At 40.7% G+C, this 27,379-nt stretch overlaps 1 protein-coding gene across 1 annotated transcript in view; it reads left to right on the top strand.

The window, feature by feature from the left end:
* Window positions 1-27,379, top strand: part of LOC132958345 (inactive N-acetylated-alpha-linked acidic dipeptidase-like protein 2) — a 479,226-nt gene that overhangs the window by 446,923 nt on the left and 4,924 nt on the right. Inside the window, exon 16 of the mRNA XM_061031099.1 lies at window positions 15,706-15,904. Coding sequence (XP_060887082.1) covers window positions 15,706-15,904 — 199 coding nt within the window. The remainder of the gene's footprint in view (window positions 1-15,705; window positions 15,905-27,379) is intronic.

Raw genomic sequence — 27,379 nt, 5'->3', positions numbered from 1 at the left:
TACTCATAGACATATGCATGAGGGACTTAAGAGTTTGCACTTACCTCTTCAGAATACAAAACCACTTTTGCAGGATTTTTCTTGAGATGTTCACACACATACACCACATACCTGCATTATACATAATCTTCCATAAGAGCGCTATAGTGTTGGTCCATGTGTTACACTGAACATATTAATCTTCCTCTTGACTTAAGTACACAGTCATTCTGAGTCCTATGCTCAACCCCTTCCCTTTTTTCTTATATAACCTCAAACTGTCACACTTTCTTCTGCTTCTGTCCTTTTAAACCTTTTTTTTTTTTCTCTTTTCATGTTTGTCCTGGGGTCTTGCTCAGAACTCGTCTGGTCTGTTTAATAACTAATTTGTGTAGAAATTAAAATTCATTGCATTAGGTTGCTGGTCTTTTTTTATGTTGCTGACTCACATTTAAAAACACCTACAGGCTATTTAGCATCACAGAGTCACCTCACCTAACACAACTGATACGAAACCAACACACAAACATGAGAGCACCGGGCTGTCGAGGTTGCTGACCCCTGCTGGTTAAAGTACAACACCAAATTAACTTTTTATTTTTATTTTTATGGGGAAAAATATATCAGGCTCTTACTTGTAAGGTCTAACCAATCCATCCCAATCAATTGGAAACAGTGTAAAATTAAAGCATTAAAGGATACATATTATGAAAAATTCACTTGTACAGTGTTTTTGAACATATATTTAGGTAACCTGAGTGTCTATAGACCCACAAAATGTGAAATTAACCCATCCAGTCCTTTGTTTGTGGTTTGCATGAGTCTTACAACACAGAGAAAAATGCTCCGTTTCAAATTTGCTCTCCTTTCTGGTAAAAAAAAATCCCCTCCCCTCCTCTGGTATAGCCACCCATGGACTCCAGTCCCAGCCTAGAAAAAAATGTTTGCGCAGGTCAGCCAGTGATGTCTACCGGGAAAACTCAGGGGGGGGCTCATTGCATTTAAAGAGACACACACACCAAAACGGAGCGTTCTGAGAGAGCTGGTTTATACAGGGTCACAAACCTTGGTTGCTTGATTCATGTTATATTTTGACCAAAGCACAGCACACAGCTCATTTAGACCACAAGGGACTGTTTGAAAAGGTGGAAAAGGGGGATAAGATGTCCTCTTCAACTTATATAGTGCAAAACAGTTAGTAATAGGAAAGTTCCTTCAAACTGAAAAAAAGCATGAAGAAAACACATTAAGGGCAATAAATGATTCACGTGTGGTCATGTCAGCTACATTTATATTTCAGTTTAGTGTGCTCTATATTTGTAGGGTCAGCACCTCGACTAGAGCAAGCTGGTTGTGATCCACTGCAGGTTTGGGGAAGGACATGTCAAATAACTGTCAGGCTAAATTGGACGTTGCAGATACGAGAACATGTTAAATTTTGGGACGTAGCCTGAGTGAACAAGTAACAAAAAAGTGATTTACATATTTATCACCCCAAAGTGTTCATCTTGCATTGTTAATAAAGAACGCATCACTTTAGTCAAGGTCTGAATTGAACCCTGTATAAATTTACATCACCAAATATTTAGCGGTTTAGCATTCTGCACCACCTCTCGGGCCTTCTGAACCAAAATAAGCTTATTCAGTCACAGTCTCAGAGCGCGCTGAGGCTCCTGTCCTTGAATATTAAGATGACCTTTGAAAAGAGGATGCACAACAGAGGCTTTGACACATTTAGCTTGCATGGGGTTTTTGTTTTCAAAAAACTTCAAATAAACAGTGTGTAGCTACTTTGGTTTTGCATCTGCCAAGGACAGGAGTTTCTTAAGAGAGGGGGGTTAATAAAAGAGAGAGTCAAAGGAAACTTGTAATTTTGCTGAAGTTTCAGGTTTTTAATAAGGAAATGCACGGTGTACAAAATAGATTTTCCATGCTTGAGCTCAAAATAAATCTATTTACCATTTTCTATCATCCTTTACACACTAAGGTTGGAGATTTAAAACGATGAAACTAGAGAGTCACTCTCCATCCCACGTGCGGTACGGCTCCAACTTGAAGTCTCATTCATTGCACCACTAAGGCAATAGCTCAGTGGCTCTGGGTTCACTGGGTCTGTCTAAGCATGTAAGCACCATCCCATTATGGTTTAGATTGAGCGGTTATGCTTCCCTGTCTGAGACTAATGGATAGATTATGACCTGAAAGGGAGAGATGACTGATTATTATACCTGCCCGTAGGCTCTATCTGTTTCTTCATCGGCGTGTCCCTCATTGTACCCACACTTCTGCCCCCCCCCCCCCCCCCCCCCCCACACTCTCTCCCCTCTATCAATTCAATTCAAAGACACTTTATTGGCATGAAAGATGCACATACTTGGCAACTTTGCACATCAGTGGTGAGATGAAGAAAGAAAGGCGCTGCATGTGAGGCTCATTTCATCAGAGCTAAAAAGGGCTCGTCATCCAGCCAAAACACAAATGGAAAAGTAGAATTACATTTTTAATTAGAAATATGATTTACTACTCTTAAGTATAAAGATACTGTATATAGAAATGTAAATACTGTTGGACATTACTTCACATAATTTCCTCGACTACATGCAAAATTAATTGATGAAACTGGATTTTGGTAAACGAGTTGGCTAATTCTTGCACGGGTATCCTGGATTTGTTGCATAAGAGAAACTTTTGATACCTATTTTTCATCTAAAAAGAGGGCTGTATTCTATACAGGTGTTACCAGTGTACCAGTATAAGATGCTGAGACATGCACCATCATGACAACTAGTGCATCTGTCACCCAATGCATGCAATCTGGAATTGGCCCCATAATTCATTGTGACTAGCAAGCGGCTGCTTCGCTGGGCAAAAGTGTTAGGATCGAGGGTGCTGGTAGCCTAGTGGTTAGTGTTCTCGCCCCATGGCTATACCTGTATTCCTCCAAGCGAGCAACCCGTGGTAATCAACCACCCCATGCAAACACACACACACACACACACACACACACACACACACACAAAGGCTAGGATCTATAGCAACGCAGATCAGGCTAGCTGGACCACCTAGCATTTCACAATCCTGCATTTAAAGAGAACGATGGATATTGCTGAGTAAACAAATCGTGGTGAGTGCTGGTCTGATTGAAAGACTCCTCAGTTAAAGACAAGTTCTCAGCAAAGGTTGACAGTGCGACTCGGGGCAAATTGGTCTGAATTCACAGCTATCAATGTTAACATAAATATGCTGAGAGCCAGTGACGATTCTAGAGTCTGTTGGGTCCCCGGGCAGAAATGAACTGGGGACCTTCCAACCAGCGTCCATCACCATTATGTCTGCCAGAACACCGGCGTTTATTACCCTCTTCCTCTTTCTTCCCGTTTCTTTTTTCTCTCCTATAGATGTATAATACCTCCTTCATTTTCTTTTGTGACTTTCAATGACAAACTTTGGTTTTCACAGCAATAAAACCTGCAACGAGAGTGAGAGAGTCAGATGGGGCCCCTTTAGGGAGGTTTCCTACTGTCATTGCAGAATTAGCACATTTTGGGCCACTGCTTTGGTCTACGTTTGTGAGCCCTCAGGGGCCCCCTACTGGTCCGGGGCCCCAAGAAGTTGCCTGCTTTGCCTGTTGACAAGCAGTGCCTCTGCTGAGAGCTCAACTACCGTACCGGCTGCTAGAAGGGATACAAACTCAACATGGAAACAAGCGGATGGTACTGAAAGTCTAAACAGAAACTGCATTTTGTGGTATTTGCTGAACGCAATCAAACTCATCATGCAGAAAAACAGTTTAATACTTTTATTCTCCTTGGGAGACCCCTTGTAAATGCCTCTCATATATAGATGAGTCTTATATTCCAGATTTCAAAGTAAAATGGACCAGCGTCATATTCTCTTTTTGGCTTCAGGTTATGGTATTATACCACAATAAATCAGAATTGTTTTAATAACAGCTGCTTTATAATAAAGGATTGGACATCCTCCTCCTACAACTCATCTCCAAGTGTCCTTTCCTTCTGCTTTAGTGTAGTTTTAATATTCCCATGAGCTGTGTGTCATCAGAAAGAGGCTGCTTGTGACATATTTTCTGGTTCTTTATTGTAGTTATTAAATTTGTATTAAATTTAATTCCAGGTGGCATTATAAACGTCTTCAAGTTATAAATCTGAGTGAGTGAAACGTGCAGACACTCCTCAATGCTTTGTTTGGAGCGGCTCCTGTGCAGCCAGAAAACAGGTGGGGGAGAGCTTTTATCTCTGCTGGTTAAAAATACAGAGAGGCAGCAGATGGAGGGAAGGAAGAGGAGGAGGAATAGGACAGTGAAATAAATACTTTTTGAAGTGTGTATGTGTTTGATAGTGAGGCATGATAAATAATTCTTGGTGTGTGTTAGGATTGTGAGTGGGTTAATGGCAGTGGTTGCAGGCCAAAAGCTGGCATGTACTCAATAAAATCTGAACACCTTGCTATTTTAAACAAGACAAATGACAAAAAGAGTTTGAAGAGAAGTAGGGTGACCAACTCATTCTGGAAGTTTCTTTTTCAGCACTTAAGGCAATCATTTACAAGCCCACTCATAATATTTTCATTCCCTGACAACATTGAAACACAAGAGTATAGGCTGGAAAAATATCACGGGGTGATGCCTGCGAGCAAGTTCAGGCAGGCAACTCAAGCTGCAGCTGCTCAAAGCACTTTTACACCGCATGTCACAGCTACAGATGCACACACTGATGGCAGAGGCTTCTATGTAAAGTGACCATCAGAAGTAACTAATCCAATTCATACGCCGCTGACGAAGCAGCGGGAGCAACTTGCGGTTAAGTGTCTTGCCCAAGGACACGTAGCTGCAGGAGCTGGGGATCGAACCCCCCACCTACCGGTTAGAAGAAGACCAACTCTAACGACTGAGCCACAGCCGCCCAGAATCTCCAATCACACACACCCTCCCAACCGAGAGGTCTATTTAAGCTGCAAGATTTCTGGTCCCTCCCTCTGTTCCGTCAATGCTTTGCTGTCTTGTGCCAGTTGCTGCACTAAAATCCCCCAGCATCCACCTGCAGGCTCCGACTGTTGTCTAAGTTATTTTGCCAACACACCTTAAATTTCCTCATTTAAGATTAAATCTACGAGAAGTGATGAGGTCGGAGCCTTGACGCCGAACTCAAACTTTTTTCAGCTGCTGCATCAATATTTCAAACACGCTAACGTGAGTTGTCTGACTGAAATATTTTAACAGTGGTATAAAAACAGGGTACGTACATTTGACACAAGATGAGCATTTATCTGAGTGTCTATTTATCTAGAACTGTGTGTGTGTGGGCAGAATGTTAGTGGATGTGATCATGCCTGTATAAGTATAATAAGTGTAGACAAGGGAACATGACGTGTGTCTGTGTTTGTATGTTGTATGCTTGTGTGTGTGTGTCCTCATGCGTAGTCTACACATAAGTGGGTGGTGATGCAAGTGTTTTTTCGGGGGTCTATTTAAAGATGAGCGTGAGTGTATTTTTTGGGATGTGAAAAAGCTGTGTGTGGGTGTATGAGTAGAAATGCTTGTAATAGTGTGTGTGGGATGTGTGTGAGTGGGAATGTGTGTAAGTGTATAGTCTCTGGGTGTTTTAGCAGCCCCCTGCGGCAGAGGACCAGCGATATTTAATGGATTCTCCACAGCCGGTGTGGAGCTCTGCTCTATTCATGACTGGCAGTCTTGGAGGGGACTCAGATCAAACAAGCAGAGCCAATTGAAACCCCCCCAAAAAAAACCTTTTGTTCAACTTTTTTAATCACTGTTCTCCTTTCTTTTCCCTCTTTCATATAAAACTGCCTTTGGTCTAATCTGATCTGACATAAATCTCCATTCATTTACCGCGCTCATAGTGCTCGGCAGCAGGCCTGACTTTGGTCCCCCTCTGCTGCGCCAAAGAAAGGTAGAGCTGCCTGTTGTCAATGCTGGGAATTACTTGAAAAGGTATTGTGTGTGAATAAATGGATAATTATTTTCTACATTTGTGTGTCCCTTATTGGATGTCTATTTTCAGTTTTAATTGGGTATATCTCACTGGCAAGATAAGGCCCTAAGAATATTCCATTTAGCTGTTCAATTAGAAGTCCAGAGTGAAGGTGTCCACTTATATGAACCCCTATACTGTGACTTCAAAATGTAAGAACCACAGAGAAATGTTAAAGAGGAGAAAAGTGTCTTAGTGAGCTGTTGGACCACTAAGAATAGTCACTACAGCTTCAACACTTCTTGAAATAGATTGTGAAATTAATCTCAGAACCCTAATATAGCAATGACGGTCTTTCTTCCAAAATATCCTCCCTCATTTGATGTGTTGATGGTGGAAGCTGTGAGTGCTATCAAGACGTCCAGTCCTAGCTGCAACCTCCTGTAGGGAAAAATGATGCCAATGCGAAGTGCAAAGAACCGCAGTACCTCCGTTGTCCACTTGAGGCTGGCTGCAAAAGCCAAGGAATCCGCATTAGGTCCAATTTAAAAATGTTTAAAGCTTGGTCCAAACAAAAGACTTAGAGGGACGAGTTGGAGCTGGAGCTCATAGCCCCATAGCTAGCACTAGCTCCAGGCATCCCGGGGCTGCAGCCACAGACCCACACTCGGCTCTCGTCCCCGATCGCTTTATCTCCGCGTTTTAGTAACATTGAAGTTATCCTGTGTCTTTCAACGATACAACTTCCCCTATCTAAACATAACTTTCTGATCCTAGCTGTCTCTCTTACTCTCTCCCGTAAATAAACAGTTCCACAGCGCCCCCACAGGCCTGGAGTACTTCCGTTTCAGGCTGAACTTGCAGCGTTTCTGTGTTTGCTGTTGTTTTCTGGTTGTGTGTGTTTTGACTTAAGTTTGGTTTCTGTACTTGCAGCGTGTTTGATGCTTATGCAGTTGTTTGCCTATTTGCAGCGCGTTTGTGTCTTTGCTGCGCATTTCAGCCTTTGCATTTGTTGTTGTAGTTTGCATTTGCTTTTGAATGTGCTGTGTTTCTATGCTGCACGTTTTTCTCGATGTATGTCGTTTCATCAGTTGCTGGGCGTTTGACCCCTACCAGCCACCGTACACAACAGCCAAAAAATAATTTCCTTCAATGAAAATCCAAACATACAACTATTAACAGTCCAAGCCTTGCAGTAGCAAGAGAAAAGTGCAAAAAGGAAACCTAGGCTTTATTAAAGCTCAGTTTACTGCACTCTGATGTGCTCTAAAACCTAAAGCCAGAGGCCAAGGCCTGTTGGCCGGATTTGCGTCCGCGGGCCTTGAGTTTGACATGTGGCCTAGTTGGCCTGTTTAAAAAGCTGGGAGCTATAAGACACGAGTCAACATGGTTGCTTTGAAAAAGGAGGCATGTAGAACATCCATTTATGCAGATAGCATGTATATGGATTTGCATTTCATTATGCATTGACTTAGTTAAATTTAGAATGAGCACAGTAAACACAAACCCGTTGTTTTTAGATCATGTATGACCTCAATGCATGTAGAAGAGGATAAGTTAGAAGGTTGCTCCTTGTTTGTACACAGCAGGGTGTTTTGTACACATGAATATGGTCTATAACTTATTAATATGATTACATGTGTATAACATTTGAGGATAAGAACTGGTTGGAAGTCTTTAAATGCACTGCAATACAATGAACATGAGCTGTGCAGGAGAGACACTGACCTCTTTTCTTAACATTCATGAAAAATGGGAAGTTGTAGCATTCTTAATACACGTTTTTATTACATTTGAGCTCACCAGTTTTTTTATTTGTCCTTCACTGTATGCTTAGGCTTCAGCCATTGATGCTAACTCAGTTTTATGTCTGCCTCCAGAGATCTCTGCCTCTGAATGAGATGTTGGGATGTAGAACAAAATCACCAAACTCCATCCTCAACAGAAAAATGTTATGGTTAAATGGTTGCATTTATATGTGCATGCACAGAAACTTTGTAGTTCTATGTCACAGTTTTGCTCCTCTGCTTTCCTGCCAGTTGTCATGACCAGCATTGGTAAATTAAGGGACAGACACCAAAATAACTCTTAGTTAAGCTGATAAATTTACGAAAATATAAATTAAACTGCAAAAGAAATGAAGTTTGGATTTCAGTAGTGTAAGTGAGAGGGTGTTGGAAAAGTGCATTGTGCATGTGTTGGATGGAAAAGGAAGATGAATTAACCAAACAAGGCGCATGCAGAAATACTCTGAGAATACTAAGAGCGTTTTAACATTCGGCACGATTGTTTTGTACCGTGCCAAAGCATGATTGCTCCCCCCTCCCCTCTCCCCCGCTGGTCCACGTTCAGATTATTAACATCGTTCCCACCCGAGAACAATTACGTTTGCACATTGTCCAATACAGCAGGTGGCAGTATGCACATAACTGGTTTGCATATCCGCCAAACATGAGACAGAAGAGGAAACAACCATGGAAACCACTCGCGGACTGAGTGCATCCTGCTAACCGTTGACGTTTTCTTTATTTCTGTGAAGCCTACAACGACACTCTTTCCACTGCCACATTTACCGAGCAGCTCAGAGGACATAACTGGCCTGTGCTGCGTGGATACAACGTATAGGAATAGGAACCGTATCATCAGAATACCATCAGAATGACGTCATAAAGTGGTCCACTTCGTTGTTTGAGCACCGTTGCGTTCACATCTCCCACGGACCGTACTCAAGTACACATGAATTGTGCCCAAGACCACCTCTTCAAGCGGACTCAGGCACAGTACCAAAGTACAGTATGAGTACAGTATGTTTGTGTTCACACTGATCAAATGAACTGAACTTAGGAATCAAGCGTACTCGGATCCGGGCCTGGGTCCCTAGTGTGAAACCACCCTAAGGTGGTAGCTTTTATAATGACTGTTAGCATTGGGCCTAGGTGCTCAAAGTCAGGCTGATTGGACAGTCACACCTACTAATTACATATACCTACAACACAAGAGAAGAGAAGGCACAACCTTACAGGCCAGAGCACCGTCACACAGTTCCCAGTAACACACCTCTGCTCCAGTCTGCCTGCCAGCCACACCTACCTCATTACATAACTCTGCTCACTTGTGCTTACAGCTGCCTCCCATCTGTGGGGATCAAACCAGTATATACGTCTCTCCTGTTCACTCACTCTTTGCCAGATTGTTCTTTGTCATTCCTTGGAAGACTCTCCAGCACTCTATAATGGACTGATTCCCCTTTGCCGACCCAAAGCCTTCTGTCCTTGACCACGGGTTCTACCTCTAAGTCCCTGGTTCCTGTCTGCCTCGCCTCTTGGCTGCTTGGGGTTTTCTTTAGGACAGTCTAACACAGTGGGTTTGAAAAGTACCTGCTTGCTCCCTGACCCTCCCCATGGTCCCGTCTTGCTTTCTGTCTTCCCCTCTTGAACCCTGTTTTCTCAGGATTTCTTGCCTGGCACTGGACCCGCTGCTCACTGTACCGCATTGTCTGCTCGTCCCTTGACGTAACTGTTGCAAGAGACAATCAGGTTTTTAAGCCCAAATAGTGTTTAGCTTGCCTGTTCCGGCCTGTTCCGGCTGGAGCTAAGATTAAAAGTTATTTGTGTGCTGCACTAGTATCCGTACCCAATCTGTTACATTATATTCTTTGGTAGAAGAGACATCTTTGATTTCTACAAAACCTGGTCCAACCTTGACTTTCTTTTGAACTAATTCTGTAAATTACCTGAACATGAAAAAAAAAAAAAAACAGTAAAGCACTCTATGGTTTGTGCAATCAGGAAAGACATGTTTGATATAAAGGAGTTTTATGTGTCCAATATTTGATAATCAAGGACAAAGATGCTACTTATATGAGCAAAAGGAAAACCTGAATTTCACCTTTTTCTTTTATTAAAAGATATTTTATCAAAGAAACTGCAAAAGCTTTTAAATGTTCTGACTACTCCAGTGTGCTATAATGTTCATAACAGCTGAAAAGCTACTTGATTACACAAAGAGGTGATGAAGGGAAGTGTCCACTCGGGCCTTATAGTGTACATGCCTTGAGGAGGAGATTCTCTGTCCTGGTCCTCATGTTTCACTTGATAAAGGTCATGTTTTCTTACATCCTCCCTTATATCAGATGCTTTGATGAACCTCAGTCTAGCATACAAATAGATATGATGACAAGTCTTTCTAGGAAAACTCTTGTTGAACAGTAAAGATCAGGTGTCAATAGTTGTACTACTTTTGACAAGTTCCTAATTTAAGCAAGTAATGCAGGAAGTAGCTTACGTATGTATGCACCCTGTAACACATAATCATGACCTTAAAATAAGAGAAACATTCAGTTCGTCAATCATCTCCCACACAGTAATAAATATGTAATGATTTTGATTTCCAGAAGTCATAGACGTAATGCCCCAAAAATAAGCTTCTTGGAAAAAATTAAAGAAAAAAAGAGAGAACCAGAACAGTTTGCACAGAAACCACACTTCACTACATTATGGATTTAACCCGAAACTCAGAATGGAAGAGCATGCAGTCATATCACACATCATTCAGAACAGGCAAACAATGATTTCCTACAGGTTCAGAGCCGTTTTTTCAATGCTAATGGAGCTGTAAGGTGGGAAAAGTTTCGTTTGTAGTTAATTCTTTTAAGCTGTTAGTCAATTGAACTTTGGATTAAAGCCTGAGCCTGTGTAAGAAACAGCTGTGGTGCAGTTCAGCGAGATGTTTCCAGTGCTGGTCGGCACATTTGACACACTGAAAGAGCGTTCATATTCAAAAAGTTAATTAATTAAGCACATACAAAACCATGCCACGTGTGGAAATAAGGCCTGTGTATTTGAGGTCTACTGACTTCAAATAAATGGGGTTGGAGTTGTGTCACTGTAAAATAGCAGAGGATTCAGTATGGTGGAGGTGTGGCCAAACTGCAGTTTGTTTTGGTTTCATGCTGGTTCTCAAGGGCCACATCTACTGGATAAAAAAATCACACATGCTTCCTTTAAATATATCTGACACAAACAACACCTATTTCTGTAACTGTTCAAACAGCCTTTTAATCAAAAATACCTTTCATCAAAAAGAAGCCGTTTCATTCGTCTGACCCGTCTGTTCCCAGAACACATGTTGAGGATTTTTTTTTTTTTTTTTTGATTCAAAATGTGTTTCAAAGAGAATTCCTAAATATTGACACACATAGTCATGGTATCAATACTCAGTAGAGACAAATACAAATATGTAATTTCCATTAGTTTGCCTTCTATAAGTAGGTTCATAGTTTCTTTAAATCGTGTTCTTGTGTTCTACTCCAAAAGTATGTAATGTACTAGTACTAAGAAATATAAATATAACAGTATGCAAATAAATGATGTGACCCCGAGCACAAACATTCATAAACTTGTAACCTGAAAAGTAAAAATATAAAGCATCACCCTAAAGCTCTTTTGTTACTCTTTCTCATCTCTTTATCACAGGAGGCCAAGTCCCCACTGTATACCCAAATACAAATACACTCGCACGAATCCCAGTGTGTCAAAAGATGTGATGGATTACAACAGTCAAACAATATTTCATGAGTCCCAGCTGGCTGCGAGGAGCCAGAGCCATTTAAATTTGTAGGAGAGAACAGTTCTCTTTGCTATTTTTGTCCCTACAGTCACCCCCCTAGCTCTCCTGTGAGTCACGCTCTGTTCCCGACCCAAAGTTACACTCGGATGCAGAGTCTGGCCTGTTGATAAGGAGTCATAAATGACATATTATAAGGTTATGGTCTCTTTTTGATTGAATGTAAACCTTGTTTGCTCCTTGATTTTACACTTGCGAATGTTGGGACTTCAACTTATTTCAGATTCAAATCCAAAAATCTATTTGAAGAAACCACCATTAGACCAATTAGATTTGAAAAGTCACTCACGCAGGTTGCCATGTCATGGACACTGAAGCTTCAGTTTTTAGCCAGCACTGTATCGGTCTTGAAACCTTTCTCCACCTTATTAAAAAAATGCAGAGGCTTTTCAGGTCGTGTAGAACCATTTATATCTGAACCAGTTCTCTTGCCTGCTTCCATCGCTGCAACACCTTTTGGTTTGCCGTTTGCCTGGCAAACCGAGGGGTGTCCAAAACGGCCGTGTGAGGGTGCCTTAAAACTGCCTACCTTCTACTGGTCAAAACAAAAAACAATGGACCAGAATCTAAACTTAGGAGGAGGACATACTGGCTGCTGTGTTATTTTCAGAGAAGCCAGCACTTCTACATAGCATGTCTGATGATATAGTAAGGTAATTTTACGCTTTAATTCAGTAAATATCTTACAGGTTGGTCCTTTAATGTTCCCTATTGTAACACACTTTGATCCCCTTTTCTTTTTATGGAAGTGGTTCTAAAAGAGTTTATGGTATTGGTAGTCCATACTGTCATGTATACAACTTATGAAAGCGCTCGTTCGACCTGAAAAATTGCAACCAATAGCATTACGATGTCCATGTATTGTAAAAGCATCCATTGCTGTTGAACTAAATGTAAGCCATTAGGAGCTGAACACCTGAACATGAACCTTTGTCCTCGTACAGACAGATTAAAGGCTCTACTGGACCCAGCCAGATATCATTTAACAGAGCCAAGAATAACAGGCCAATTAACAGTAAATGTGAGGTAATTGATTTGCAGTGCCAAATGTACTGTATAGCCAGCCAGCTTTGTGTTGACAGGCTAATGAGGATAGAGGTGTGTGAGTCGCGTATGTGTTTGTTTGTGTGTGTAGAGGCCAGTGGGGTAGATTGCTCAGCAGTTAGAGATAACAAAGAAGAAGAAGGTGTGTTCGGTTTATGTGTTGAGTGTATGGTTGCTTCAAGGTCAGAAGAGAAAATGATTTCCTTATTTTGTGTGTCTGATTAAGGACGGAGGAAGGCTGACATACTGTAAAGTTCCCATTATATTAGGATATTATAGGATTCAAAATCCTATTTATAGCAACAGGACAATACATACACAAACACACAATCAGTTTTTCTTTGGTTTTACAGCTGATACCAAGATGCAAAACACACAGCTAGCATCAACTCAGCATGTGATTGGAGCATAGTGAGGCTGATTAAAAATGTATGGCACAGTAGTATGTCAGATTCAAAGATGTCATGATGACTCTCATGATACTTCCCATGTCCATTCCATGTTCATTATCCATGCCAGCTTTTTTTTTCCAGGATAGTTGCCGTGTGACTGATGCCTATCCCAGATTTTATAATTTGTAAAGAAGGATTATACCATAAACATGGCAGTCAATCAAAGAGCTGCACTATCATCCATGTGTTGTTGTAGTCCAATCCAAGTTATAAAACCTAACAGCATCATTTGGTGATTCTGCTTTTGGTCAACTTCACATATTAAAGCACACTCTGATGGCACCAAAGCTAGTTTGGCTAATAGCTGGTCCTGAAACATCTTTCGGAGTGATGCTGCTGCACAGGATGTCCGTACATTCGTCCTTTTCCTGGTCAATTATAAGCTTATTTGCGGAGCTGATGGGTTAGGTCGTACCTCATGTATGGATGCTATAGTCCTCCAAGCGGGCGGCCTGGGTTCAGGTCCGACCTGTAGCTCATTTCCCACATGTCATACCTCTCTCGCTCTCTCTCCCGGTTTCTTACTCTATCCATTCTCTTATTTAAATGAAAGCAAAAGCCCAAAAATAATATGAAGCTTCTTTGACTCGCAGCAAAAGAAGAGAATAAGGTGACCTTTAAGCCCCCTAAAGCACACTTTTGGAAAGGATGCTGACTGCGTGTCTGTGTATAGAGACGGAAACTGAACTTCAATTATGATGCAGTAATCCACACTGCCTTGATGATTTAATTTTGTCCCAGAAAACAAAACATATCAGCATTGACTAGCAGCAGTTCTTAAACATGAATAAAGTACCACAGGCACCACAGACCTTTTTGTGGATGCTAGATGCTGTTGTTCTCTTTAATAATGCATCTTTTTAATGCTAACACTACATGTGCAGGAGGAAGGATATGATTTAAACATGTTGGGTTACAGTGAACTGCAGGGATTGAGCATACGGATAGTGTCTTGTACCCACATCCTCTTTGCTCCGTGTCTGATTGGGAAATTAACGATCTCAAATATAAAACATGCAGTAAAAAGCAATTGAGCAATCTCTGTAATAATTGTCAACAAACTGTTGTCATAGAGACAGGACAGACGTACAGTGCTTCTTAAAAACCTCCCGAGTGCACAGCCAGCGCTTTTCTGCCTGGATAAAAAGGCTAGGTGGACACGGGGCTGAAGGGAAACTTTGCTCCTGGTTTCAGAAACAGAATGATTGAGCTCTATCTTTGTTAGGGAGTTAACTCCCAGTTAGCACTGAAATGGGATCGGTCAGTCCCTGACCTCGTTTGAACCATTTTTCAACCGGCTAAAATACAGTAAAAGCACTACTTTGTCTTGTAATGTTAATCATGTTTAAGTTTTAGTGTTAAAAGGGTGACAAAAACAATGATTTAAGTGGTATGTCTCCAAAGTCATTTTGCAGCGTTGGGTGAAATCCCATCTACCCAGTGATGTCATTTCAACCCTTTTTATTATTTAACAAATATCATAAATATGTTGCTTTATGGGCTGTGTGATGTTTACAGGAAAGTTCAGAGATGTTGTAAAGGGAGCAGTTTGAAGCATTCCCCACTGAAGAAAGACGACTGTGAATGCAGCGGTTCTTCAGTTATACAGCTCTAGGCTGAAAGACCTCTGGGTGCTGACTTAGTTGATTGATACCAGTGATGGCCAGTACTTTAGGAGAGCTCTCGGTGGCTGACAGTTTTAAGCTGAGAACCTGGATGCAGGCACCTTCAGATCTTAACCACTCAAATTAACTTATGGTCAACGTAAAAAGAGGGGAAGAGCTGGAGCTGAGGCGGGTCTTATGCCTCCTGACAAACAGCTACAACACGCCGGCACGTCAGTCAGATCATCCACAACCCTTATTGTGAATAACTCTTATCCTTCATAAAATAAAAACAGACAAGTTATGAAAAGAATTCAACTCCCTGTTCAGTATGTGACAACAATATTATATTTGAAAACCAAATTTGTTTTTTAAAGCAGCCTGTGAACATGTTTTTTTTTTTGTTTTTTTTTTAATGGGTGTGTATGTGACTTCTTAGGCTTTTGCAGCCAGCCTCAAGTGGTCACTCCAGGAACTGCAGTTTTTAAACTTATTAACACCAGAGGTAGCTTCTTGGTCTTGTTTGCCACTACGTCTGCGTCCCGTTTTATATTCGCCTGTCTGATTCGCATCCAATCTCCGCTGTCGTTAGCTCGGGGAAACACACCATCTCTCCAGAAATGTCCTGATTCAAACAAAACAAAGCTAATTTTCTTTAGGAAAAAAGTAACTGACAGTACCTTTAATGTTTTAAGTGAAGAACATATTCCGGGTTTTTTTTTTTCAATCTGATGGCCTCTTATTGGTGAAAGGGAAAAAGTGCCAAGTTTTGCCACCCTAAAACCAATGTTTAGATTTTGTGGGGCCTGATACTGCTGGTCCTAAAAGGTTTTCAAGATTCATTTTTAAGACACTATCAGTTAATCTTGAAACACTTGCCACTTTCTTACAGTTTGACTCTGTTTTCTTTACATAATTCTTTAACTTGTCCATATATTTACATAAATGTCAGCTTCTCTGGAACAGATATTTACATGTGTTAAAGTTCAGATCTTTTTTTCCATGTGATGTTCCTTATATTCTTTGTCTTCTCCCTTCACATGTGTCTAGACAAGAGCGTGGTATCTCAGCCTCTGCTGTCATCCGCCTCCTCCCTGAGAGACCACGCAGCTTTCTTTCAGTCTGAAACTATGCGACCTGCAAATGACCCCAAAGAACGCGACCCCTCCCACGTGCGGATGCTGAATGATGTTCTCCGTGACCTGGAGAAGAGCTTTATCATCCCACATACACCGCCTGGAGTCTACAGGTAGGAGACAAGTTCCTGGCTCAGAGATGCAACAGTGATGTCGTTCTTTAAATGTGTGAATATATGTTTCGTAAGGTCAAGACCTCCAACATTTTCTGTAGAGTTTAAATCAGTGCTCGGCATCAAAAAACCTCCTTCAGCTATGTGTTTGTGTCATCTGTGTTTTGTTAGGTCAGCACTTCTTTTCTGTTTACTTTCTAGTTATACAAAAACAGTACCACATTGCATTAAGACCTTTACAAAAGGTCTTCAGTCTGATCTGATTCAGGCAGTCTGAAAAGTATTCATCTAACAAAGTTTGTCCCTCTTTGGAGAACTTGTAATTTGGGTTCTGTTCTTCAATGTTAGCTCAATATTTCCTCCAAACCTTCTGAAAACTCGCCTCTGTTATTTGTATAGTCTCACATGCATGTTAGGCACTTTTATTTATTGGCATTAGAGGAGATTTAGAAAAGGAACCATGTGGTCTGTTGAAAAAAAGCTGTATTGTTCGATAGGTCAATTCTGCTGTATTTTTTTACAAAACATTTAGAAACTTTTTTTGAAATGTTATTGTCATTGTTAGTCCTTGATCCTCCTTTTATTCCTCGGCACATTGTTTCTTCAGCCTCAAGGCCCCTTCTGTGTTGCGTGGCGCGAGAGTAATCTGCAGTGCATCCAACGTGTGTGTGTGCTCTATAGAAGTTAAACATTTTTTAACTTGCCTTGACGACACCTTGGCGAGTCTAATAGGAGGGATTTTTCAAATCACAACCAACAGTGCTTTAGTTTCCTGAGCTCGGAAATACCAGTTTAAAGACCTACCAGGACATCGGCAAGAAAGCTCCAGTTTGGAAATAAATTTGGGCGTTCCAGGTGTGTTTAAAAAAGCAGCAGAAACGTGTGTTGTGCTTGTGAAGCAGTTGTCATAGAGATGCAGCTCCTGGACGAGCAAAAGCTTCCCCCTTCCATCCAATTCATCCCTACTGTTGACATTTTAAGAGTAATCTCAAAACACTCTTTTACTCCTTAGCTTTTAACTATCCATAACTAAACCAGCACGGCTGTTTTGTGTGTAATGTGCTAGATAAATTGAGTGTGATTTGATTTGATTTGAAAATTCCCCCAAATCCTGCCGCACCCTGAAGATTTAATAAACCTGTCCCACACCCTCTTCTTCTTTGCTGCTCTTCCCTCCTCCTCAGCGAAATAAAGACCGGGGCTTTCTAAGTAGTGGACAGATACACACATACAGTACTGTGCAATCAAAGAGCAGCTGTTTTCTCCACCCTCGTTTAGGTCATCTAGCAACTTGCGCCGATGATTACGGTAGTGCGTGTGCCTGCCTCCCCCCTGCTCTGTTTCCTCCCCTGTTCTGGCCTGTTTCAGAAGCTGATCATGGCCCTGAAATTTAAAATAATAAGAAAACAGTATTTGTACAGCTGGCGGGACTCAGGCTTGTGACTTATTGTAGACAGTCATGACTCGGGGAGACATTTACACAGGATATACTTGATATCTGCTGTATTTATGTGTAAAATATAGCACGTTCTTAGTGCATCTTTTATGGACTTCATTTAAGAGTGAAAGTCCTTCACTGCCCAGTTCCTACTGTGTGACTTGGGAACAAGAGGGAAGAGAAAAAAACAACAGGAATGATGTTATGACAATGATAACTGCTCAGATGATATACACATTTTGACATAGAAAAAGAAATAGTGTTCCCCTATTCCAACCCCTCTCCCTGCCCTTATACAGTAATTTTCCTATAGTCCCTAAATCACTTGAAGTCCTATATTGTGCCAGCCGTGATTTAAACCCAGTAAGGCTTCCATCTTGCATGGATGCTTCCAGTCCTATTTCATCTAACTCTATGTAGGGAGCAGAACAGCCATAATGTAACATAAAACTTAGAGCTTCACAGTGAACAAATTTATTCACTCTGACACCAAAAAAGAGAGCGAGAGAGAGAGAGAGACGAGGGGAATAATTTACACACAACAGTGTTTGATATTTTCTGGGCAGCAGCTTTTCAGGGCAGAGCGGCAGTAATTCATTGGCTCTGCACAGTGCATGTACAAGAAAGGGAGCGCTACACATTAGCTGGGGAAGTTATTTTAGTCAAAGTGTCCAGCCGCAGAATAAACACAATGAATCACATCAAATCACATTTAGTTGGAGAACAGCTGACCTTGAGTGATAGTGGGGATTTTCCTTCTTCTCATGGACTTTATATCTTTTTCATAATAACTCCTCCGTTGGATTTGTATTCTGCCTCCTCACAGTGTCTGCTATACATCCTGAATTTACCAGCTGCTCTTTGGCTGTCTACTCTTCAACTCGATTCTAACAGGATAAATGGCCTCAGCGTTATTCACAGTTTATGGCAGTAATAGACATGTTAATTGTCCTAGACTGCCATTAGCATCCAAGCTAAAATTAGCTGCTCCATCATGCTTGAAAAGCATTAGGACTTAATAGCACTCATTTATAAAGGAAGTTAGCATTCCCACACAAGACTAAGACAATCAGGGCGCTGAAGAGTCTTTGTATTTTAGGCAAAGAAAAAAAGACTGAGATGATTTTTGAGCAACGAAACATATATGAATATATGTTTAATGTATGGCAATGCAGTTATAGTTACAATGATGATATGTTTTTTTTCTAGCTCATGATACTTACATTCCAACATAACTTCTCAGTAAATTGCACAATCATTTTCCAAAGGATCCCTCTCTTTGTAAATCTCACTCCTGTAACATATTGATGAGTTTATTGGCCAGCCACTGCTAGCCTGTTTTTCTTCTAGCTGTTAATATTTCAGTCTAGTGATGCTGTTGCTACTGACCCTGAAATGAGATTCATGGTAATAAGTAGCCCTGGTCACCAACATGGTCAGTGGACGGTCCTGCTGTGTGCCTCAGGGGGTTTGAACCGTGGTTCAGTTTTAAATGCCAGTTGCAAAGTTCAACTACAGCTTCCTTGGTTCACCTTGGAATCGATATTCTGTGCAGAATACTACAGCCTGCATTAGACTGTTTATCATTTTGATCAATGGGGTATTCTACTGGTGCGATGACTTAGAAAATCAATTACAATTCAAACAGATTATTTAATCACTGTAAGACAATAGTTCAAATGTAGTATGTCTCTTATATTTAACATAGTCTCTCCGTTAAATTTGAAACAGAGCATTTTCTCTGTGTTGTAAGACTTATGCAGACCACAAACAAAGGACTGGATGGATTTATTTCACATTTTGTGGGTCAGTAGACACTCAGGTTACCCAAATATATGTTCAAAAACACTGTCAAAGTGGATTTTTCATAATATGTCCCATTTAAACATGACATAAACCCTGATTATTAAAGTATCATTTAAAAAAGAGGCTGATACAACAAAGGGGGTAAAAAAATATATAATGTTGGTTATGTTTTTGTTTTTGTCCTATTACAAATAAAAAAAATGTTTATCTGAAAACATTTCTTGTTCAAGTTTGGATATTGTGTATCGTAGGAAACATTTAAAGGCAGGGTTCGTAAATTCCTCCAGATCCACTTTTTTAAGATTTTGGTTGAATGTCTTTAGGTCCTGACAGAAATTAATAACTCATGAGCTCTGAAAAAGAAATGAAGAAAATCCTTCATCTGTAGCAGTTGTAAGCCTGTAAAAACTTCGACCAATGTCTGCCACGAGGTACCAATCTGATGAACCAATCACGACTCCCTGTCTCCCTGCTCATTCTCTACCCCTTGCGTGCACTAGCCCACACTCAAAGCACGTCACTGATGACAGAGTTTATACTGTGAGTTTGTCGTTGGCTGTTGTGGGTAGTAAAATAGTCACGTTTTCTAACATGTATTATGATAAAGTGTAGTGTTTTCTTACTGCTGAATAAGACATGAGACGAGGTAATTTCTAAGCAATGCAAGCGATGAGCTGAGGTCCACTTCTGGAGCAACGGTGCTCGTGCATGTAAGTGAGGGGCGTGGCTTTTGAGGGAGCACAGAGGGGAGGGGGAGGGTGTAGACGGAGCACTGAGGGAATGCTACTTTCAAAATCATCGTTTTCCAGTCACAACCTGTTTATAACTGAACTACTACAGCCAGTAAAATAATCGGCACACAGCAGCTTTCCTTGTCAGATATCCGGAACAGACAAATTGTGAGGAAAGCAACGTCGATCTTGTTCAGCTCTGATCGACCTCTGTTGGAGGAATTTATTCTTCACCCCTCTGGTCGGAGGTACAAGGCAGCCCAAGGCTAAGACCATCAGATACAAATGTCCATATGTTCCTAGCGCAATTGATGCTCTGAATCTTCTTTAAAATATGACTGCACTTTCCAGCAGCACAGATGGATTTTTTTTTTCTTGGCTGTATTCCATCAGGTTGTGTTTCACTGTCCTGAGTCTTTTAATTGTTGTGTTTTTGTCCACTGCTGTGAATCACATTTCCCTTACATAGACAATAAAGATCTGAACTGAACATATGGTTGGTTTTAGAAATGTAAAATATATTTTATATATCCTGCTTTAAGTTTTTGTCTCGTGCTACAAGACTATCAACTTTTGTAGCACAAAAGGCAAAAATGTTTAACTTACAGCCATGACACAGCCATACTGGGCAGCTGTGGCTCAGTTGGTAGAGTCGTCGTCTCTCAACTGGAAGGTCAAGGGTTCGATCCCCTGGGCAACATGTCCGATGTGTTCTTGGGCAAGACACTTAACCCCGAATTGCTTTGGTGGAGGTGTATGAATGGGATTGTTACTTCTGATGGATGATACTACATAGCGACCCAACCATCAGTTTGTGAATGGGTGTAAAAGTGCTTTGAGCAGTCGGAATCCACTCTGATCTTGTATTTGATCATGCCTATAAACCCCTCTATTTCAGCCCTGCTCAGAACAGGCTGTTTCTGTGTCTGTACCTTTAAATGTAAATGAGCTGTGTCTGACCACAATCTCTCTAGCAATTAATTTAATTGTTAACAGTGAGAATGCAGACTCAGAAGGCAGAACAAACACTTAGCTGTGGGAGTGTCACTCATCTGGGGGAGGGGTTACTGCCCTTTGTGATGTCACAAAGAGAAAATCTCCAAAAGGCCTGTTTGAGCACACATTTTCAGAAAAGTGTAGCAGGCAGAAGACGGATAGGATGGACTTTTCTCATAATTAGGGGGTTTGTAGACAGACACTAGACACATATTAATATTAGAAAAGCATGGTAAAGTATATTTTGCATAATATGTGGCTTTCAAAACCAGCAATTTGAGCATGGTGTCTTGTAGAGCTGAGACAATATGCTTTTGTGCTGATTCAATGTTATCACAATGATTCATAATACAATCCTGAAGTATTGGGATACGATACTGTGCATTATTGTGATTTTATTTTCCTTTTAAACTAAATTTGAAGTGGATTATACAATATGAGTGAGTAGAATTACACAAGTTATGTTTCCAAAAACAATGTACATCATATGCTTTTTTATTATCAACTATTTATTGTTCTTACTATCTATCAAACACTCAGCTGCAACATCCTGGCCATCTGTTCCCACAAAATCATTTTCTCTGTGATCATTATCTGACAAGCATCTGTTTTCTCTGTTACTAGGGCAACGAGTCCCGTCCCATCTAGCATAATCGGTTGCCTGGAGCAGCTAAATGCAGCCAGTTACTAAACAGCGGAGACGTTGACGTAATAGCCCCAAAGTGGCATAATAACACTCAGAAAAAGACGCTGGATGCAGGAGTTACCTTTTTAGTACTCACACACTGCTGACTTCTCGCTCTTTTCGTTCAGCTTTTTGCCAACAGACTTGTAAAAAGATGAAAGGAATTGTTGTGTGGGAGCTAACAGAGGCTAACGCTAACAATGAGCACCACAGCAGCTCAATGCTACAAGCACATTCACTAACTTTAGACAAATGCCTGCGTTTCACTGGATCCTAACACCGTGATCCACTTTCTGTGGATGACAGCTTTTTTTTCAAGTTTTTTTCTTGTAAACATCTAGCTAACCTCATGAGCTAATCAGCTAGCTATTCTTCTTCCTATGAGATGAGATGGTTGTATGAAACTGAACACAGATATCACAGGGGTGGTTATTCTTTCGCATTCAATCTGGAGTGAGGCCAGAGTAAAACTTTCTTTATTTATAAGCTGGTTCAGTCAGAGGAAGTGATGGAGTTATAGCTTCATTAATAACCTGAAAGACTCTGAGCTTTTGAGAAATCAATCAAAATGCATTAATTGTCAGCCCCTTTTTACTTTTGGCCACTAAACTGGGGCAGATGGTCATCAAAAGAAGCACTGAGCCTGCCAAAAAATACTTCTTACTTAAGTCAATGCATGAACAGAACTGGAGAAGGGTCCAAACAGACATTTACCTGATAAGGGGACTCTGCAGCTTTGCATGTAATCTTTTTAAAACATGTTGAAAACATTGAGCAGAAAAAAAAGACCTTTGAATCCTACAATCAAACACAAGATAATGAGGAATACGTCAGATTTGATCTGAGTAAAGTTTTCAGTGAAGCACTGTACACATACACAAGAAGGTGTCTGTGAGGGAACTGGAGTTAGCCCAAGCTGACAATGAGTGAAATCCACACAGTAACAAGGGTCACTGACCCTGACCTTGATACAGTGTTTTCTTACATTGTTAACCAGTGGGCCTCTGTGCCGCCCCTGAAGACTGCTGTCTGGAAATCCATGCAGAAGCTTTCAGTTATAGTGAGTCCCTCCATTATCTGGTTCACCGGAGGCTTGGCGTTAGTAGTTCACTCCTCCTGTTGTTCTGGAGACTACACTTGGTCTACACTCTCACCGTCATCTGGAAATCAATCAACTCAAGTTGGCTCTCACTTTTAACCTTGGCCAAGTAGACATTTTCTCTTCCAATTAAAAAAGGACCGTCTCTAATTTCCTGGTTTACAGGACTGCAAGCTATACTAGCTGAACTTGAACTGGCTTAAAATAGTAGATCTGTCTTTGAAACCTGTGCTATGGATTTTGGTTTTGGGGATTTAAGACGGCTGCCACAACTCATTACAGTTTATTTTACTATCAGACAGTTCTAGTTCAAAGAGCAGACAAATGTCTTCACCTTAAGTTGCTGAATTTTTAAGCAGCCTACCAAGGCTTCCTACTTAATTCATAGAAATGTTTTCCATTATGCATCACTAAGGGAAGAAGCTGGCAAGGTAGTATCTGGATGCACTTGAGGGCCGTTTGCTCTGTCTGGTTGAGGTGCACAGTGTACTAGGATTAAGGCTGTGCTTTTGTTAAACTCGTCTGTTTTAGGAAAAATGGTGGTACAATGTAAACTTTGAAACCATGTATCTCTGGTTTAATGTAAAATGTTTTATCTACACTGTTTAAGCCAGGGTGTTTGTTTGCTAACAATGGCATGTTACTATTGTGCTGTAATTTTCAGAGTTTCTCAAAGGGTGAGTCGACAGTATTTGAACAGCCCTTTTATAAAAGATGTAAGGACATTCAAAAAATATATTCTTTGTTTCGTCTTTGTTGTCTTTGGGCGAGAGGCGGGGTACACCCTGGACTGGTCACCAGTCAATCACAGGGCTGACATATCGAGACAGACAACCAGCCACACTCGCATTCACACCTACGGGCAAAGAGATTCTCCTGTCCGGCGGGGATTCGAAGCAAAATTGCAAAAATAATTAAATTACACTAACCACTGCACCACAGTGCAGCTATTGACTATTTTGAATGAACGTATTCTGATTCTTATCTTTAAAGGGGCGGCAGTAATTCAGTCTGCAGGGAATTGGGTTGGGAACCTGAGGGTTGTTGGTTCAAGTCAACTCTTGTAATTGGTCTGGTAGCATGAGAGGTGCTAGTCCAATTCCTGAGCACTGCAGAGGTGCCCTGAGCAAGGCCGAATCCCTCCCCCAACAGCTCAGGATATCTCTCCTTTAGTTCATGTCTACATGATTCTGTTTGTGCGGGTGTGTATTTCAGCCTATGTGTGAAGCATGTTCAAAAACAATCGAATTTCGATAAATTAAGTATAGCTTCATCTTAACTCACCCACTTTAAATGATTGCATAAGCCACAGTATTGCCTCTTTAAAACTCAACCCGTGCTTCTCCCCTGTAAGGCAGCCAAACACACAAACACAACATGCAGCTGTCAGTGTTGAATAAATGCTGCTGCCTCTGTGTGAATAACACCTGGGACCAGCACACACAGTTTAAACCCAATTTGTTGTGTTGCAGAGCAGGAGACGGCCTCCATTAAGAGTGGATGTCAGGCTTCCCATGGGCCACTCCAATCGATAGCAGATGTCTTTATTAACACAGAGGTGCTTCAAAAAGACCTCTTTCATAACTGGATTTTCACAGACAGATGGTGGATGAATGCCTGTTGGTTGTGGAACATGAACAGACACGACGACATTGGTTCTGAAACACTTTTTTTTCCCTCATCACAGCGCTCCCTTTTTGTTTCTGTACTCTTTAATCACACTGAATGCCATTCCAATATCTTACAAAGTGTTTTTAAGTTTGTGAAGAATTTGAAATTAAAGATTGTACATTCATTTTCCAAATACACATTAACCCAACTCAAATCGATATCCATCTGTTCATGGCTTCAGCCTCCTTCATTACTATCATGGAGCGTACTACTTTTTATGATAGTATCCAATTCTTGCAAAGGATATTTTCCAATGAGTTTCAGGAAATAATAAAAATGTACACATACCAATTGTTTTAGAACTGATGATGGATGTATTTATCCATGTATTTTTCAGTACTTTGTTCTTAAAGTACAATAAGAATCGCTTCAGACTAAATGTCTTTGTAGGTTCTCAGTCATCCAGGTCATGGTAAATTCGAAGCTTTAATATCTAGTTCCATCCACCAGAATGTTTAGAACTGAAGAAGCCTTTCGGAGGAGAGGTGAAAAGTCTTTGAGATCTTCAACCAGTCCAGTTGGCTTTTGGATCATCTTCGAAGCTTGAAACTGAACTGTCAAACACACACAGAAACAAATGTAATCCTAAATGGACCTTCTCGTCTTCTGATTACTCAAAAACGTATTAACACCGCAGGTCACATCTACCAATTAAGACAATGATGAGAGAGGTTTCTAAGTAAAGTGTCCATTAGTATTAACTAATCCATTCCAACACATTCATATGCCACTGACGGAGTAGCGGGAGCTTGGGGTCCAGTGTCTGTCCAAGAACATACAGTGTCTGACATGTAGCTGAAGGAGCTGGGGATCGAACCCCCAACCTTCCGTTTGAGAGAAGACCAACTCTACTTCTGACCCACAGCCGCCCCAAGATTTCAATTTCAATCTCCCTTTCCACTTAAAGTCGGTTTACTGTAACGTCTCTACAACTCTGTGTATCCGTAATAAGTGTATTTAACTAGCTTAGTTTAAGTTTCCTTTTTTATTCCTTCTCACACCATTTTTCTCCAAACTAAAACTCCAGCCCAAACAAAAAGCAAATATAATAAAAAGTTGTTGATTAAAAATCTGCTTGAATGAAGTAACAAACTTTCTCAAACATGATTAACACTATTAACAAATAATACAATATCCTCCTCAGCCCACAGAGACTCCCCCGTGTCATAAACTGGGGTCTTATGGCAGAGTAGATCCAGACTCTTCACAGGGCTCTGACCTTGAGTCTAAATTGTATGCTGAAGGTCAGTGTTCCTTCACACCCTACGGCGCCCGACCTGTGTCTTAGCAGATGAAGAATCACTCCATTTACTCTCTAAGACTGTCTGTTCAGCCACTTTGGGAAAAATCAATGTTCTCCAGCCCGGAGGAGAGCCGCACTCCGAAGCTGCTGCTATTCTGACCTACAAATGACTACTCGGCTATACCCCGAAGGCTTCTCTGTGTTTTTATATGTGATTTCATTTTATGTGTGTCTGTATGTGTGACAGGAAGACAAAGAGACATAGATCCAGGGGACTTTACAGTACAGTAATTCATATTATACAGCATGTGTGTGACATGTCTGTGATAGGAAAGGAAAGTTTTCGTGTGTCCTTGTATCAGTTTTTGATTTTCCTCTGTGGAGTCTATGAATTGTAAATTAAATGTAGCTACTTAGCATTAGTTGGCTGCACATCATTCCTATTAAAACCTTCAATTTTTGTGTTTAAGATCCCAAAGCCCAAAACACAGTCTGGATTATCAATCAAATCTTTATTTATTCTCGAAAGGACATTGAGCTTTCCCTCATTTCCAATCGTGTCAAGGTGACAAGCACATTTAAAACATGCAAACAACACAACAAATATAATCAATTACAAAGACCATAGAAATAGAAAACAACTGGACACAAAGTGGCTAATGAAAATCCTAAAACCTGCAATAATGACTTCAACTGTATATTTACTGATAAACTGGTGTCATCTAGGCTCACTTATTCTCAAATAAGTGCCTGATTACAGAATGATTACTTGATAAATTATATGTGCCTGTCAGCGCCTATATCTTATTGGACTTAAAGCTGTTTGTTTACACTTACTGACGTTATTTTATCCTCTCTAGATCCTTGCTTGGGTTGTATTACTCTCTGTAATGGTAGAGATAAACAGGATATAGGCTCAGACAGTCCAAGAGATCTCCCTTTGCTTTTGATTTCAAAGATCAAACCAGCTAGTACCAACCAGGTTGAGACCAGGCTGTTTGAAAAAATCTCTTTGGGGAAAAGCCAAAAATCCTGATCCCTTTGCACTGGCAGATGTATAAATAATGGTATAACCGTCACTGGTCAAGCTTACAAGCAGGTCAAAATATCAAACAATATAACTAGAATTGTATCCACTGAAAAGCTTTTGCACAGACATGTTGGTCTGCCAGTTATTGACATCAACAGAAAGTAGAAAAGAAAATATTTGTTCCTCGAAAAGGCTCCGACAGCAGCAAGTTTGGTGACTAAATAGGCTGAGTTGTTGTCTCAGCATCCACATGTTTCTGAAGATGACCAGGACCTCAAATATACCTAATGCTTCATATAGTTATCATGTGTAGAGAATTTAGCGCTAGTTTTTAATTGCATGTTTGAAACCATTATTTTGCATCTAAAAATAAAACTTTCTTAGGCTTTTATTTTGAATTATTGTATATTCTTAAGCTGAAAGTACTTTATCCGCTGTTTGAATCACAAACCTGCCAGATTGAAGGTTATGACATGAACTTAACCACGGAAAAATAACTCCTTATGGATCAGTAACTTAGGCCAAACAGCTCAAAGGAACGGTAACAAAGGTAAATGTTTGATGTCATAAGGTGGATATTACTTTAACTCGTCAGCTGAGCTGTCTGAGAGTTTGTTAAAGTGAAATGAGACTTTCAAAGATGCAGCAGTGTCCTTCTTTTACATCACTGTGACTACAGGGAGACACAGAGGAGGCTGAAACTGGGACTGCAGTTAATTTGTACTCACACATTGGCTTCATTTTTCAACACCTTCGTTTGCTGCTTGGGTAGTAAA

Source organism: Labrus mixtus, chromosome 3 (assembly GCF_963584025.1).
Source record: "Labrus mixtus chromosome 3, fLabMix1.1, whole genome shotgun sequence".
NCBI classification, from domain to species: Eukaryota; Metazoa; Chordata; class Actinopteri; order Labriformes; family Labridae; genus Labrus; species Labrus mixtus.
This window is presented reverse-complemented; position numbering and strand designations above follow the sequence as displayed.